We start from the raw sequence: 17,480 nt of genomic DNA, 5'->3' as shown, positions 1-17,480 counted from the left end.
CGGGTCTCATCCATATTTGATGATATCCGGCCTTGAGATCCAAGCATGTAAACCAAGTAGCTTGTGCTAACTCATCCATTCGCTCATCCTCAATTGGTAAACAGAATCAATGTTTGACGGTAATGGCACTAAGGTGGTGATAATCCACACAGAACCTCCAAGTCTCGTCCTTTTTTTTTTAAACCAATAACACTGGCAAAGCGAATGGACTGGAACTAAATTGGATGACCCCCTGCTGTAGCACCTCTTTAACTTGGCGCTCAATTTCATCTTTTTGAGCTGGACTATACCGATAGGTGCGAAGATTCATTGGCTGAGCACCTGGCAGTAAATGTATAGGATGATCGAAGGTCCTGGGCGGAGGCAACCCTTTTGGTTCCTCAAACACACTCTGAAATTGATGCACCAGCTGTCAAATGCTGTCAGGTATTGTCTGCTCTTGGGACTGCTCAAGCAAAGCACAGATCTGCAGTACATGTGCAATAGATCCTCAGTGTTCCAGCCCCTTTATTTGCATTCCATTCAGTTTTGTACATGCTATTGTGTTGAGCTTAACTCCTTGTAGAGTAACCCTTCTACCTTCATGTTTGAATATCATTTGTTTGTTCATCCAGTGCACTTCCATGGGGTTGTGCTCCTCGAGCCAGTCAATTCCTAGTATGACATCATAGCAGGCCAAAGGGAGCACTATCAGAGTGGTGCGGAAGGTCTCTCCCCTGACCCACCATTCACCCTACGAAATCTCCATGGTACAAGTCAACACCCCCATCAACCACTTGCACTCTAGTTGGCTCCAGAATTCTTGCGACACTGCTCATTGTTGGGCTGTCGCCTCCCTAATAAAGCTTTTCGAGCTTCTCGAGTCCACAAGCATTAAGACTTTGTGGTGTTGAATCAACCCTTGCAGCCTCAAGGTTTTGGGTGTTTCTACACCTAAGAGAGCCTCCTTGGAAATTGCCATCAGATCCTCCCCCCCCCCCCCCAAATTCAGCAATGATCTGGTTTTCCTCTTTGTTTTCTGACTCTGTCGACAACATGTTGAACAGTTCCTCCACAACCTGCAATTGAGCTGTCTTTGAGCAACGATGATCATGGCTGATCCATTTTTCTCCACAAGTGAAGCACTACCCCTTTGCCCTGCGGTCTGAGCGCAAAGCAGCCATCCGATCCTCCATTCCTCCATATGCTCTAACTCCTTTTGTTCCACGCTTATCTTCCGCGGAGGGTGAGCTCCAATCTCCAAACTTCACCGGCTATGGGTAGCCCTGGCATGGCGCCCCTCGGGATGCCATGGTCAAGGGCTCATACCACCGCAATTCCTTCCGTCTTCCACTGTCCAGCATTTCCTCCTGCAACAAAGCTAGAGATATGGTAGTATTGAGTTATTGAGGCTTATGCAAAACTATGACAGCTCTCACTTCGTCCTTCAAACCATCCAGAACTCGTGACACAAAAAACAACATATCCCAATGAGAATTATACGTCATCAACGAGTACATCATTCCCTCAAAGTTCTCCACATAGTCTGCCATCGTTCCAGTTTGCCAAAAATGGAAGAATTGTCTCAAGGTTTGGGTAAACTCCTCTCTACCAAATTTCTCTGTCACTGCCTCACAAAAATCCTCCCAAGTAAATGACTCAAACCGAAAATTGGGATTCTCTACCCATCTCACCGCCCCTCCAGTGAAGTGCATTGTTGCCACATTCACCCAAGAATCTCTCCCCACACCAAACACTCTAAAGTATGATTCACACCTCTTTCTCCACAGCCTTGGCCAATCTAAACAAAAACAAAATTGTGGAAAATAAAGCTTAGGCAGGGGCGTATGGTAATGTGGATGATGGCTCAGTTTCTCCCCCCAATTGTCTTCCTCACCCTGATGAGGAGCAGGCTTAGCTTGATGAATCTTACCCTTGTTCGGGGAAGGCAACAAGGTGGTGACCACCCCTTTCCCAGATCCCCGGTGTTCATGATGAGCGTCGTGGCCAGCGGGCCTGAGTTCCTCCTCCCCGTGCGACTAGCTCCCTATCGCCACGATTCCACCATGGTGCTCCTTGCTCAGTCAAGGCAAAATCGGGGGCAGATCGATAGGGTGGATGCTGAGGACGGGGTTGCAGGCGATCTAGTTCACTAGCGTCTTCAACTTGCACACCTCCGCCTGGATCTCCTCCATGGACGCCTCCATGTTGGGCCTCCACCTCATCAATGACTTGAGCGACGCTGATTGCGCTGCCACCATCTCCTGAGTTGCCTGATTCTACTGTTTGACCCGCGCTAGCGATCAGAACAGATCTGCCATCTGTTGATCATGTTCCGCCATCTGTTGCTGCTCACGTGCAATATCGTGAAACTTGGAGATAATCCAGAACCTCCAGGATTGATAGTCTATGGTACTAGATTTGTCACAAGAATGATCAATTGAGTGGGAAGGGAAGAATTGGGGGTTGGGTTCAAAAGAATTGGAGACTGGGTTTAGAAGAATTGGGGACTGGGTTCAGATGAATTGCAAGGTTCTAGGTTTAGTATCTTCATTGTTCCCCTCTCCTCTTCCTCAACACTAGTACAAATACCCTTCTCACTCACGCCACTACCCCCAACAACAACTCCATTGGACCGGACATACTTTGGATTGGGCCTCTTGGTCTTGAGCCCACGATGAAGTTGGATGCTGTCCTGGTTCCTTGGAGCCCTTTGCTCCCCTGCACAACAGCCCTCCATGGTGACACAGATCGACCATGGACAAAACTCATATTGAAAAATGCAAAAGCCTATAGCAGAATGCACGCTCAATCAGGCATGAACGCGGTCGAACCAATACGAAGCCAGACCAGCGTAGCAAAGCAAAATGCCAGTACTTTTCACAGTGCATGATACACGCGATCATGCAGACAAGCATCTCCCTGATAATAATTGCTCAGTCACCGTTCGTACGTTGTCGAGCTGCCTTGAGTCGATCCCCAACCTCACAATCAACCTCTGTTCTAGTACGTAATCCATCCACTGCCATCTCCATCGCTCATTCTCTTCCTTCACACTGGCTTATCGGCCACCATTAGCACCATTGCTGGAGCCTAAACTATGGTCCGATGCTCACTACCATAGAATCAGTAAAACAAACGGTATGTCACAGATAGTTTTTATACTCGTTACTGATAAAATACCTCATACAATTGCTAAGTCTGACGTGTCTATAACAAGACCATCATTTGTGTGTGCCTAAACTCACATACGGTTTTTAAAAATCCGTTTGTTTTTATCATACAGCACAGATGATTTTTTGTAAGATCTGTCTGTGTCTGAATGATAGGCACAGACGGATTTTATGAAAATTCGTCTATATTTAAAAACCCATGAATTGTATCAAATTTGACCGGTTGCCTTCCCTAGCTCTTTGGCTCCCCCACAAACAACATGCTTATCTCCCCTCAATATAAAGCACCAGACCATGTTCATTTTCCTCGTTTGTCATCCTAGTGTTCATATCTTCCACACACATAGTTACTATGGAATTAATTTTTTTTTTTGCATCGGAGAAGTGTGATTTGGGGCTCGAATTCCTTTTGCTGCACTAAAGTGAGTATCATAGGGTTCTCATCACGGTTTTGTTAGGGTTTATTAGATTTTACTTCGATCTGTGTAACTGAGGGCAATGCTTTGTTTCTGTCATAGATCTGCAATAGCTCAGTTCATGGCAATCAGGCGGTGAAAGTATGGAGTTGTTCCTATGGCTGCTTCTACAGTGCGTATGCTTGGCGTCGACGTCGGCTAGGTGGAGTTCGTGTTCTTTGCTGTTGTGAAGGGCACCTGCGTGGATTCTCTTTTTGGTATGAATCATGTGGTCCATTCTATTCTTACAAATGTAAAATTCTCTATTGTTGTTCGTCACAATATAGACATTTTTGTGAACTGCAAGATTGGGTTGAACGCGTATTTCTTACTCAACCATGGCTAACGGTTTAACAACAATGTAGTCTGGTTCTAGCATGTATGAGATAGTCAAGATGGTACCTAATATGAATGACTACGAGCTGCTGATTTAAGATGATACTTGGATTGACGTTGTGTTGAAACACGGGAGGCTGAGATGTCAATTATTTTGTCTTTTCCGAAGACACCATCCATCAACCAATGATGTTAATCATTTCATCTTTCTGAAAGACGGCATCGCCATGATGTCTATCATACCATCCTTTTAGAAGATATCATCATCAATGATGTATAGCTAGGGATTTTGTTTAGCTAGATAGGTTTATGTGCTTTGAATAATATGTAATGTGCATCTGTGTAATGTTCTTAACCTTTGTGATAGGTAAATGTATGCGTTTTGTGTTTTGAATAATGTGTAATCGATGTTCTGCACAATATATGTCAATATGTTGTTTAATTTGTGAATCATGAAGTATGTATGTCATATCATGAGGGCAATAGGAACCAAAATTTCTTATAAGGGGAAAGAGTCACATAGACAAGTTTTTAAAAAATCATTTGTAACTCTAACTACTCACAAGTGAGTTTCAACAAAACCCGTCTGTGATCCTTACTACTTACAAATAGTTTTCAAGAAAATATGTCTGTGTGTAGCTGTAATAGATACGGAGTTGAAATTGTCTGTAACAAGATCGATATCACAGACACTTTTGCAGAGACAAAATATATAATTGTATGTGATATGGTTTAAAATCCATTTGTAATAAACTGTTACGTGGTAGTGGCTGTTCCATCTATAATATGTTTATTAAAACTCTAGCTTCAAGAATTCTCGGAGCTCATTATTCATAACTCCAGGAATTCATAGAACTGGAGCCAGATACACCCGTGGTATTTGAACGATCTATTTTCTTTTTATATTAGACTAAAATCATAGGCCTACACTACTTTATTTTAGCTTATAAACTATAAGTCTAGTATGGAGCTGACAGTTAGAGACCTGCCAAATACTATATCGGTTCTCTTTTACTTATCATTTAGGACATCAATATGATTTCCAACGATCACGTTTAACTATTACTTTTGATAACTAACTCTGGGTAAAACTTGATAAAAAAATAGATGATATCAACATATATTTTTATGATAAATTCATTATTATTACGTTCATATGTCGAACCTTAATAGTTTTATATATATTAATGATTAATTTTTTTAAAATTTAACTATATATATTCAAGAATAACATTTATTTAAGAATGGCATCTATTCTACAACAAAAGTAGTATGACATAATATTTAGGCTGTGGAATAACAAGTCGATGTGGCGACGCCTCGCATTTAGCGAAGAAGACTAGACCCATTGCGCGTGCATTGTCGCAACAGTACGAATGCGTCTCTAGCAATTCTGCATCCTCGATCTTCTCAGGAGCCGAAATCCACCTTTGGCTGCTGGCTGGTGATCTCCTAATCTTGGGTAAATCTGCGGTGTGACAGGAACCTTTTCCTCTAATCTTATCGCTGGAGCGATAGTGGTGGTAATAATACTAAAAGAGTATATGACAATTAGTCACTTCCCTGTGGTGACCGCTTCGATGGATCCACATCAGCATGCCCCCCCCCCCCCACCCACCAGATGATGTGGACTCAGAATCCATGCATATCAAGCATAAAAGGGAAGGAATAACCTTTGGTGTCGAACATTTCTTATCCTTTTTAACCGAATCCTTGATTGGAACAGCTATTCGATGAGATCTATCTAATTCAACGTATCCAAGTCTCAAACATAAGTGATGGAAGTTTACACCATGCACAGTGCCATATTCGACACATAAGATGTCGAATATAGGCTGATCTCACCTTTTTCGGTGTACAGTGTAAAAAATAGATTTTTGATAAATAAGGTATCGAATACGTATGCTAAATTTATAAATACGGTAATATGTCATCTATTTCGGTAAATACGGTTACGTATGTTATCTATTTTTAGATTTTTTTAAGAACCGGAAAAACTTATCGTGAACTAAAAATATATAGTACATAAAAATGTATATTATTTGACGGTTGTGGGACTATTTTTACGGTCATGACGTATGTTTGCTTGGTTTGATTGCCAGGGTGCTAAATAACTTATGTATGTATGTGCATAGCAACGTGTTAATAGTAAAGCTACGGCTGCCTGTATCTGCAACAGCCGACATACGTGCACGTCTGGTCGCTCTCAACGCCTCCAATTTATTTCACGGATTTTGCATTTTAGCCAGAGGCCCAGGGTTCCTTCCCTCTAGCTAGGGAGCTTTTTATTTATATATTTATAATATTTTTAAAAATACATATCTATTTTAAAATAATGCACATCTAAGTCTATCGTCGCCTGTTAAAAAGGCAATATCAAAGTGTCACCCATTAGATCTACGGTGCAATGATCAGAAATTAAATATCTTAGTTGACGTAACGTTAACGTAAATATATCGTTCAACCAACAGATAACACCTTTGTTATTAGGCTCACCGAAAAAAGTGTCGTTGGTACTGTGCTTGCAACAACACCTTTTGTTAATCATGCAGGGATGCAACATCACCTTTTGTTAATCACATGCATGCATGCAATAACATCTTTTGTTAATCACATGTATGTGTGCAACAACACCTTTTATTAATAAGTGCATGTAGGAAAATGTGTTTGCCCATTGACACCTTTTCTAGTTGGTCCCAGCAGAGCCATGTCGCTCTTTCAACAGACGGTAGCAAATGTGTCGTTTATTGGTTGGACGACACGTTGACATGGACGTCACATTGATAAGGGTATTTAATTTCTAATTGTTGCATCGTGGACCTCACAAGGTGTCGACACCTTGTTGTCGCTCTTACAACAGGCGATGATAGTGTAGATGTATGATATTTTGAAATAGGTATATATATTTTTACAAATATTGAAAAATAAAAATACTAGTTATGATCTAACAAAGTACATCAGTCCAAATTCCAAATATCTACTAGCGGCCACAGTTACATGATTGTATATGGGCTTTGGCCTTTAGCTTGCCTAAAAGATAAGTTGATACCGTTTGTTCTCGTGCACAACAGTTAGCAACAGTCTAAATTAACAACCTCTTGTACACAGAAAAGTCAATGAGATCACTTCCTTTTATAAGTTCTAATTCACCTCCCTAGAGCAACTGCGCAACTTCTTAGCGCACCCTCGGCCGCGGCCCTAGCCTCCTCTGAGCCTCGGGGCGCCACGCAGTGAATCACGTCCTCGCCAGCCGATGTGGGTTGTCCGGTCCCCGCGAGCCGTGCTGATGCGGATTTTCTTTTCTTCCCTACGGTACCAGTATCTGACGTGGAGGAATCGTTCTTTTGAGGGATTGGGTTCTTGCGTCCAGATGGTAGCGGCAGTGGACTTGGCTCGCCCCTGAGTGGCTGATGCACTTTTTTATAAAGCGTCTTGTGCGGACTGACTGGATTGGACTCACGTGGTTGTCACTCGTCTTCAAATTTTATTTCACTATTTGCTACTTTATTTTGTATAGAAAACATTAAAGTAGTATGATATTTGATTTTTAAACTTTGACATTTTTAAATAGTCATACCTGCTTCGTTTGATGTGATTTGCAGTAAGTCATGAATTAACTGGTTAGGGATACAAATTCTTGCAAGTTCTACTTAATAATTGGTAAGATTTGTTTAAGTTGATTAAGTACTTTTATAGCTTTGTATTAGTTTTCAACCGCTAATGTATTTTTTTAAAATTTTCAGCACATTCTTAATATCATGCCTTCTAGAAAGTATGTATTTGGCAGTGAAAAAAAGAAAAAAAAAACGAGTAGATAAGTTGATATAAATATTTAGGAAAAAATGTTTAGGATAATCTCTAATTGTTTTTTGAGATGAGTGTTATTTTTTACATACATGAAGTGTTTATGGGAAACACTTTCTTTAATGCATCAAATATTATCATTACAATTTATATATTAATTATTTTTTATGTTTCAATTTAATAAACCTGTTTTTAGTTTCATTCCGGAACACAAAAAGCTAAGGACCGACCGTGTACACAAGGTACTCATCGTAGTACGGAGTGTCTTCCTTTCTGTTCAGAGAAAAACATAGTCTGTCGACAAATTTGCCTCAAATCAGATGGATATTCAGATGGCCGAGATCAATGAACTTTCCAAAAGAAAAAGAAAAAGAAAAAGGTGAAATGGTAGAATCAAACACTGTTGTCTGCAACTCTTTTCAAGGACCGATATAGTCGGTCCTTAGCGATCCTCTGCAGTGAAAAAGTCAATATATTTTATTGTAGTAGTTGAAACAATAAAATGTGAGTAGATAAACAGTGATATGCGGTGGTACTGTAGACAAAATACCGTAGCAACAGTATCCCGTTATACTGTATCGATGAACCCTACTGTTCATAGTCACTGTAGCATCTGATCTGATCCGTTGATTTTTATCTGATGACCGGGAAAGAGTTCTAATATATTTTACTGTAGCTCTCTACAGTTGCTAATTACACCCACAAGGATCCCGATCTATCGGAAGCTAGGCATGCGCTTCTCAGCGCCCTGCACCCCTGTTAGGTAACTGCAACCGTTGTAGCGTATGAGCTTATGCAACTGTGCTCACCTTGTGAGCCATGCCAATAATTGAAGCTAAGGAGCATTGATTCTCTCCAACCCATCCAACTGCGTGGTACTCGGAGAACGTGGTGGTAGGAGCGGTTAATCGCTCACTACCTACTAGCGTCGAGCATATACGTTCTATAGACTTAGACGCTCATGTCTTATCGGAGCTCATCTCTATATTTGATTTTTTTTCAACAGTCTCAAGCACCTATAAATTATAACGAGAGAACAACATGTCACTTATTTGCAATGGTAGATATTTCATAAATCTTTTTAATAGACATGTGCATATAGTTGTAAGTCTTAGGTATGTGGATGAGTGTGCTGGGTGTGATATGAGGTTAAATACTTCAATTTGTAGTTAAAAAACTAAGTGGTACTACAGCGACTCCACCAACTGCAGCCACAGAAAAAAAAAATAGTGCTTACAAGTCTGAACTCCGAAGCGATGAGTTCTGGTCGACAACACAGACGAAGCAAACAAAGCTCGACATGGAAACAAGACAGGACAAAACAAGCACTGTTGTGGTGTACAGTAGATGCCATTCGGACGAGTAGAATGAAATAGGCCTAGTGTGGTCAATAATTGAGGCTCCTTTGCATCTACCTCGCTCCGGAATCAATCCAGGGCCCTTCCACCATTTTCAAGCTCAGGCCGCCTAGGAAATGGAGCATCATGGCCACCACAGCTTGCGAAAAGTGTAGGCCTCTCTTTGGACGATTACGAAAAGAGAGCATCGTGTGGCAGCGACGCGCTCGCAGGAGCTGCAAGCCTCGGAGAAGAGGCCACACGTGTGTGGTCGGGTCTAGCTCGGCTACCCAGGTGAGACTTGAGAGTGAGCTCGCGCATCTATGTCAGTACGTTCAGCAGCACACGGTATGTGTTCTTCAGTCGTCAGTCGGATTGGATGCGACGTGAGAGATGATTGATCGTTGTAGTGCAGTACGTTCGAGTGATCGTGCTTGCTGTACCGGTAGCCTGCAGGACAGAAACAGAACCATTGCATCGCCATCAGATGCTGAATTGAAGAGTACATGACAAACTTCTTTTTTTTAGAGAGAGAGAGGAGAAACATGACAAGCTCATAGCTCCCGCTCCTCACATCAGAGCGGGCTCGGGCCGGGCCAAAAAATACTAATCTGAGTCGGGCCAAATGGCTGCCCAAGCCCGGCCCAACAAGGGTATCGGGTCGAATGGCAGGGGGCTGGTCTGCCGACGATCACCGAAATGGGAATTGTTGTGACTTTCTGTATTACCATCTACAATCTGTTTGATTTTCTGTATTATGTGCTGTGGTCGTCGATGTCTCGAGTACGATGGAAGCAACGAAACGTACTGGTTTGCAATGGAATCAAAGCTGCAATTGGTGATGGCCAAAATCGTGATGCAGCAGATTGATAACAGACCGAAAGAGACAGACGACTAAGAAAAAGCAACGTACATGTTTCATCATTTGACTGCTGCTACTGCACGAACAATATACGCAGAGAGACGTGCATCAGCAAAACTGTATCGCGCCGGCAAACGGTTGCAACTTGTAACCAAGGTTGCGTGTGGTTGTGACTCATGAATCTTGCCTCACATATCACATCAAGCTGATAAAGGTCCTCAGTTCAATTGGCATCATGATTTTCAGTATCAATTAATTGCAGAAAAAATCGAGATTAAGTTTATCTAACACCACTATCAGTAAGAGTTGGAGAAAGACAATCTCTTGTTCTAAAAAAATAGCATTCCTAAGTTTAAGATAAAGAGTGGGACGAAAAAAAATATCAGGCTTGTTAATCTTAGGGTATGAATAATGCTAGATATTTGTAACTAGATGTTTAAAGAAATAGAGCGTTAAAAATTTACATAAAAATTATAATTTCTATTGCAAACAAGACTACATATACTTAAACATCATTAACTATCTTGTTAGTACTAATATAAACAATGATGCTTAAATAAGTATATTGTCTTCCGTCTAAACACATATACCAGTACAGTTAAAAAAACACGTTTTTTTTTTAATAAGCAACTTCTCTAAATATCTCATTGTAGTTGCTCCTAACCAATAGCAGACAGTTTGGAGCGTAAGATGCAGATCCTAATACTTGGTGCCCAGCTTTGCTTGCGATGTTAGGTATTATCAATTAACTCAAACTAGATAAATTTCCTTCCAAGATAACTGCAATGCTGGAAGCAGTTACATAAAGCTACAAACAAATAAGGGAGGCTTATCACATATATTAGTAGCAATTAGGGTGATGTTATTTTTCAGTCACTTGTTTTTTTTTAAAAAAAAAATTAGACGATAAATATGAGTCGTCCGATCGTGATCGAACGATCCAAAGACCATCTTCAACCTTCGGTCACTCCCCTGATGCCGGCTTGCTCCCCCATCTCCTGTCAGATCCATCGGCATCGCTCACCACCGCACTAACCCAGCTCCGTCGGGCTGTCTCTGCTTGCCCCTGCCTTGGCACTGCCCACCGGTTGTCCTCTGCTGCCCACGGCCGGTGACGTCCCCGTCGCTCCGACCCTCCGCTCTTCTAAGCCCAGAAGCCACCGCCAAATCAACACCTATCAGGAAGCCGCCGCCGCCGCCAAACGGTCGCCTCATCACAAATGCCTAAATTTCAGAATTTAGGAAGTGTGTAGCAATTAACAAAGCAAGAGCAGGACATTCGGATTGCTGTAAAATCCAACTACTTGCTGCCTGGTTTGTACTATTAGTCAACCAGATATTGATGAACACATAAAAGAGTATGTACAAATCATCAGAAATTAAAGATGAACACCGCATGCAAGCAAGCACTTGAAGCTATTAGCTTGCTTGATCCAAGAGCAGAGTATCCATGGCAAAATTGACTGGCACTGACATCAAGACGCAGTACATGAGGGGGACAACATTCACAGACGTGAACTACTAGCTTCATCTGAGGTAGGCGACATGGCCGAACCTGGCCGCCGGGATCGAGCACTCGAACCTCCTCCCGACCATCTCGACCAGCCCGCTAACGAACACCTTCACGGCCTGCGCCGGTGACCGCCGCTTCCCGGTCTTCACCACCGCAACTGAACCGGCAAGATCTTGATCATCGGCTGCAACAACTTTCGCCCCCTGAAGACAAGACAACAGCTGCGGCCATTGGAGACTCATCTGCGTGCCACTGCCACCCCGGCAAGGGCCAAGAGAGGAGAAGGAAGATGCCCTGGTGGTGCCATCCATTTCGCGTCCCTGATCACAAGGTCACAACGTGCATGTCTGTGCAGAATGCCGAGAACGAGGCTTTACTTATGGAGCGAAGCGCACGCGATGTGGACGCGTGATGGAGGATGTGGCGTGTGCATGGATGAAGATGAGACGGGGCCAATGGCGTACGTCCTGCCGGCGGCGCCGTGCCGGGTCGCCGGCCGCATGCGAGCGCACGAGAGCGACGTGGGAGACGACCTGGTGTTGTACACTGGGTGCGTTCCTGCTCGCTGATTATAAAATGCCGAGACAAGAGCTGCAGGACGTCACCGGATAGTGGCAAGGAAGCTGAAATCCTGTGGTTAGAGAGGGGGATTTGGATTCAAATAATACGATTTTTAGTTCCAGATGGAAACAAGCCTCTGCTTATTACTCTGGAATTTTCCCTGGTTTCTGCTAGAACAGAACATTTTATCATCTTCTTTTAAGAAAAAAAATATGTTTCTTGTGAATTTCCTACAAAACTATTGTGCTCCAAGGTTTCAATTGTACCATATCGTTGGTTAACAATGTAGTGGAACCAAAATAGAATGACGGATGCCAATCACCCCACAAGATTTAAAACCCTCCTGTCACATGCACATGGCCTGTGCGTACATGGTTCTGTACACTTTGCCAATTGTAGCTTCATCTGAAGACAAGCATACGAGTCTAGAGAAACGAAAGCTTCCGGTACGAAATTTGCTCTAGTTATGAGCCACACTCTGCATCTCACTGTAACAACAGACTGAGAAGAAAAATAATAAAAGAGAAGAGAATTACAGGGATGCATACGATCCTAACCAATAGCGCCTCGCCACCTCATATGTGCACGCACGCTGCGTGCAGAATTGCACAAGCACGAACGTGTCACGCCTTCTGCTCGGCCGGCAGATGCCACACCCAGAACTCCTCCTTCTGAGCCGCGCCACGCTTCCTGGGGCTCACCTTCGGCGACATGGGCCTTCGCCGGCGGCTGTCCTTCCTCGGAGCGCGCTCCTTCTTCTCCTCTGCTGCCTCCGTCGCCGCAACGAAGAGAACCACCGGCCCAACGGCCGCGACAGGCACATCGTCCGTGAAGCCGAGGAGCGGCTCCAGGGCCTCCACGACGGCGGACATGTCCGGCCGGTTCTTGGGGCTGCCGCTGAGGCACTGGTACGCGACCAGCGCGGCCTTCTGCGCCGCCCTCGCCGAGTACTGGCCCTCCAGCGCCGGGTCCATGATCGGGGCCAGCCTGAGCGGGTCCTTGAGGCACGGCCGCGCGTACTCCACCAGGTTCTGCTGCCTGTTGGGCCTCGTCTTGTCCACCGACCGCCGACCCGTTAGGATCTCCAAGAGCACCACGCCGAAGCTGTACACGTCGCTCTTCGCCGTGAGGTGGCCGGTCATGATGTACTCCGGCGCGGCGTAGCCGTGCGTGCCCATGACGCGGGTGGAGACGTGGGTGTCGTCGCCCTCTGGGCCGTCCTTGGCGAGACCAAAGTCTGAGAGCTCGGCCTTGTAGTCCTGGAGATGGACAGAAGCCATTCAGCATCCTAGTAGCTGGGCTTGTAGAGTAATTCTTTCGATACTGGACCAGCCCAAAACCATTTACCACTAGCCCACAGCACTATTTTTGCCATTTTATTTTTTCTCTATTCAGTTATAGAAGGATAATACTATGTATGCATTTGGCACTGGCCAGAATGAAATGCTTTCAGTGATTCGCAAAAAAAGAAACCTTCTTTTCATTGAAAAAAATGGCTAGAGTAATCATCTTAATGTTCACAAGTCACAACCTACACGTCAGGTTAGAATTACAGAAATTTCCATAAGAAAAGTGGGTTTTTTTAGAAGCATAAAAGAAGTGGTTATGATGTTTACTGCTAGTTTAAATACTTGCTGCACACCATGCATGCACACCAAATTAAGTAGTTAAGATGACCGGGAAAATTGCAGAAACGCTCACCAAGTCGAGCAAGATGTTGGAGGTCTTGAAGTCACGGTAGATCACCGGCTTCTCTGCGTCGTGAAGGAACGCCAAACCCTTCGCGGCACCTACTGCGATGTTTAGTCGGGTTGACCACGGCAGCACGGCAGGAATCTCTGCAAAATAATATTACAGAAAAACTCAGTAGGATCTTTATAATGTGAGTTCAATAATTCATGAATGTTTATTGTTCTGTACACATCAGAGGATGAGCGATGAGCTCGATCATCGCCGGTTTTTATAGAAATTGATTTCTTTACTCCCTTTTTTTTTACCTAGGTTACCTAGATAATAGTGTAGAGAACGATCCAGTCAACGTGTTAGGCGATTTCCTTATGACCAAGAAGAAATCAATCAGTGAGGCATGCAGCATAATCTATTGGTCGACATTAATCTATCAACTATATGTGACCTCTCTATCTTCTTGTGTAAGCACGAATGCTCAGATCCATGCTTGGCTAATACAACTGCAATGTCATGCAGTCTTGCATTTGAACGGCTAGAAGTCAGTCAAATCTAGTTTGGTCTGACAGAACTCGAAAGGTTGGAATTGGAAGGCGGTTCAAGGAAACCTTTTGTCTACCATGCATTCTAAAACATTTTGATTTTTTCCGCAGTCACCAACTTGAAATATACTTTTGTTTTCTTTCAACAATTCCCCTAATTTTGTGTTCTTGATGTGGTTAGGTAGTAACCTAGTTTTCTCTCGGACCATGCCAAGTCACCATGCGCGTGACTTGTCAGCCATACCATACATCATCACAGCAGCATTCTGGATTGTATTGGTCGTCCAGAATTCCAGATTAGCATTGACAACTAGGTACTAAAGCAGTTATTAAACTGGAACCTCCAGGTGATTGGTGGCATGCTTAGCGTGTACTTACGCTTGAAAAGGTGGTTCTCGAGGCTGCCGTGCTCCATGTACTCGTAGACGAGGAGGCGGTGCTCGTCCTCGCAGCAGTAGCCGAGCAGCTTCACCAGGTTGGGGTGCCGCAGCTGCCCCAGGAAGATCACCTCCGCCTGCACCCAAGAAGAAAAACCACGTCGCCATCAGCGTACGCATCGCATCCATTTCCCTTTTCCTGATCGGGGCCGCCGCCGTACGTCGATGGGCAGCTTATCCGGCTGCCGCCGGAACCCGGAACCGTCACGTCGCTCAACCACCTCCCTCCCTGTGGTCTGTGGATGTGGAGTTGGCTTCCGCCACACACGTCCGCATCTCTATGCGCGCCGAGATATTTTTTAGTACTCGTGCGGCTAATCATGTCATGCCCATGAGCGATAAATTTGATCCGTTGAATTGACATTGATTTCCTAAAAATGGATCATCTTCTTTCTTCTCCCTTTGAAACGGGTCAAATCTAAAAATGGATCAAATCTCACTATGTCCGATTTCCACCGTATGATTCATCTACTTTCTTCTCCCTTTAAAACGGATATACTGTGCTTCTTCTTCCACAGCATGAGACTCCCTCATTCTGTCGGTCTCCCCGTCTCCATCGGCTCTTCCGTCGATAGATCCGTGCCTGCCGCTCTCACCACGCTAACCCAGCTTCACCAGACCCGGTGGCGGAGCCACGTTATAGAGTTGTAGGTGCATATGCACCCCCTCCGATCCAAAAACGTTGTTAATAATAGGTATCATGAACAGTAAAAGGCCGTGCACCTCCTGGTTTGGCTGCTAGCTTCGCCCCTGACCAACCCACATCCTTGATGTCTTCATCGCCTCGCCCCATGCCCGTCTCGTCTGTCGGGTCAACCTACCGCTTGCCGACCTCCCTCTAAACCTAGCAGCAGACAAATCCCTATTGGAAAGCCGTTGTCGTCAACCCAAAACCCTAACCCTATCGTCATCACTATGTTCATACCATCACCTAACCTCACAAAATCAGGCGTCTGAACTTTAAACTTTAGAAAACGTAAATTAGTAAACATGTTGCTTCCTGAAAAGCTGATGAATTCATCAGGGAAGCTAAGCTTAAGCTACGCGACTCTCAATCCTTAGCCTCTAGCTAGCGTTCAGATTTAGATTTTCTGTAGGGTTACTCAACGTTGCCGGGACCAGGTGTCACGTCGGGAAGTGGTTTGCCATAAGAGATACGTTTAGTTATCCTTGTAAGGGAACTGACTCGCTAGCTTCGATTAACCACAAGCTCACTCTTTTACTGCAATAAACCCTTCAGATCGAGAAGGGGAAAAAAAAAATCAATTTTCGAGACTACACTTCCAAGAAAGCTATGCTATCCATGGACACAGACGTCGGTTCGACTTGTATTTGAATGTCCAATTTAGTATAGAAAATTTGAACACGTGAACTAGTACGTGTATCGGTATCCCATTTAAAATTGATATGTTGGACTAAAAAAAATTTAGATACAAGTGTTTAAGTAACACTGCAAGAGTCGGGAAGCTGTTAATCACTGGACTGGAGTGGTAATACCTACGCAATACAGGTAGAGTAAGTAACACGTACGTGCAGACGGTGCAGTGATCGGAGACAAGGGCAGGGTGAGGACGCACGTACCAGCCACTCCTTGTGTCCCTGGGCACCCTCGGGGTCCCAGAGCTTGACGGCGATGGCCTGCGGCTTCAGCCCCTTCTTGACGCCCTCGTCGACGAAGCCCTTGTACACGGGCCCGAACCCGCCCTCGCCCAGGAAGTTGCCGGAGTCGAACCCGCGCGTCGCCGCGCGCAGCTCAGCGACGCTGAACACGTGCAGGTTGGAGCCCACCAGCGACACCGACAGGTCCTGGTCCGCCGCGCTGCTCAGGTCCGTGAACGACAGCCGCCCGCCGCCCGGCCGCAACTTCCTCTGCTTCTCCCCCGCCCCGCCGTTGCCGCCGAGGCACCCGCCCAGCAGCGACCTCCACGCCGACGCCGTCGTCTTCCTCGACCTCATCCCTCCCCTAGCTGAGTGGCACGTCGTCGCGGCCGCGAGGGAAGAGTAAAAAAGATAAAGGCTCGTGAACACGCGGGGTTTTCGCGGCGAGTTTGCGTGATTCGCGAGCTGAGAGGGCGACGGTGGTGGTGTGGCTTGGCGAGGTCGATCGCGCGGGGCGAAGGGGCTATATAGACGCGAGCGCCACAGTGCGCCTCGGCCCTGTCTCACCACGGGAGGGTCTTGAAAAATTCTTGCACGTATTATCAATACCGTTTATTTACTTTAAGATTCACAGTAAAAATAGATAAAAAATAATAAAATAAGTAAGAAAATTAATGTATGAATAGATATAAGAGGAGAGATAGACAAATGAGATAACTTTACGTCTACACCTCCGTTGAGTCGCTTTTCTACTGGTTTTTGGGACGATGTGCGTCGCTCGTTGGGATGGAATAGGTTATACAATTTGTTCCGTCGCTGTTGCAAAATTTCAATGTGAGTTTCTTAAGAGTTTTGTATCTTATTTTGTGTTTGTGTGCGCTTCTTCGATCTCTACCTACCCTCTTACGGGGTATGGAGACTTTGTCCGAGTAGTAGGTGTCGCTTTTGATTATTTCGTGTTGGATTACCGTTGAGATGGAATGGAGCTTGAGGAAAATGCTTGTTTTTTTTGGGAATGGAAGACCCGGAAGATTATTGTCCACTGTCCAGCTTATCGTTCAAGGCTCTAGTTAGTTCTTTGCAAAGAACGGGATACCACTCATGCATTGCATTGGGTCTTTAACTAGTCATTAGGATATCAGCCGTGCTCACACGGGCCATCCACACGCTCAAACGAACGCGTCCAAACACTTGCA

General features: G+C 44.7%; 2 protein-coding genes and 1 long non-coding RNA gene across 5 annotated transcripts; all 3 read right to left on the bottom strand.

Moving 5' to 3' along the window:
• Positions 1-8,963: 8,963 nt before the first annotated feature.
• On the bottom strand, positions 8,964-10,309 carry LOC133891453 (uncharacterized). 2 transcript variants are annotated; one of them, XR_009904219.1, is made up of 2 exons: positions 9,998-10,309; positions 8,964-9,913 (listed from the first exon to the last, which is right to left on the bottom strand). It is a non-coding gene; the product is annotated as an uncharacterized LOC133891453 (long non-coding RNA). The 2 variants fall into 2 exon arrangements; XR_009904218.1 differs by having other exon boundaries at positions 8,964-9,534.
• Positions 10,310-10,440: 131 nt separating this feature from the next.
• Positions 10,441-12,314, bottom strand: LOC133890599 (uncharacterized). 2 transcript variants are annotated; one of them, XR_009904079.1, is made up of 2 exons: positions 11,502-11,637; positions 10,441-11,170 (listed from the first exon to the last, which is right to left on the bottom strand). XR_009904079.1 is itself a non-coding variant. In XM_062331049.1 (2 exons), exons 1-2 carry the CDS (start codon positions 11,768-11,770, stop codon positions 10,967-10,969), a joined length of 459 nt encoding a protein of 152 aa, XP_062187033.1. In that variant the 5' UTR covers positions 11,771-12,314; the 3' UTR covers positions 10,441-10,966. The 2 variants fall into 2 exon arrangements, 1 of the variants encoding a protein (XP_062187033.1); XM_062331049.1 differs by having other exon boundaries at positions 10,441-11,156; positions 11,502-12,314.
• A 128-nt stretch (positions 12,315-12,442) lies between these two features.
• On the bottom strand, positions 12,443-16,931 carry LOC133890598 (serine/threonine-protein kinase RIPK-like). The gene is made up of 4 exons (XM_062331047.1): positions 16,267-16,931; positions 14,627-14,762; positions 13,722-13,858; positions 12,443-13,279 (listed from the first exon to the last, which is right to left on the bottom strand). Exons 1-4 carry the CDS (start codon positions 16,639-16,641, stop codon positions 12,644-12,646), a joined length of 1,284 nt encoding a protein of 427 aa, XP_062187031.1. The 5' UTR covers positions 16,642-16,931; the 3' UTR covers positions 12,443-12,643.
• Between the last annotated feature and the right edge of the window lie 549 nt (positions 16,932-17,480).

The sequence above is a fragment of the Phragmites australis genome, chromosome 14 (genome assembly GCF_958298935.1).
Source record: "Phragmites australis chromosome 14, lpPhrAust1.1, whole genome shotgun sequence".
Lineage (NCBI taxonomy): Eukaryota > Viridiplantae > Streptophyta > Magnoliopsida > Poales > Poaceae > Phragmites > Phragmites australis.
This window is presented reverse-complemented; position numbering and strand designations above follow the sequence as displayed.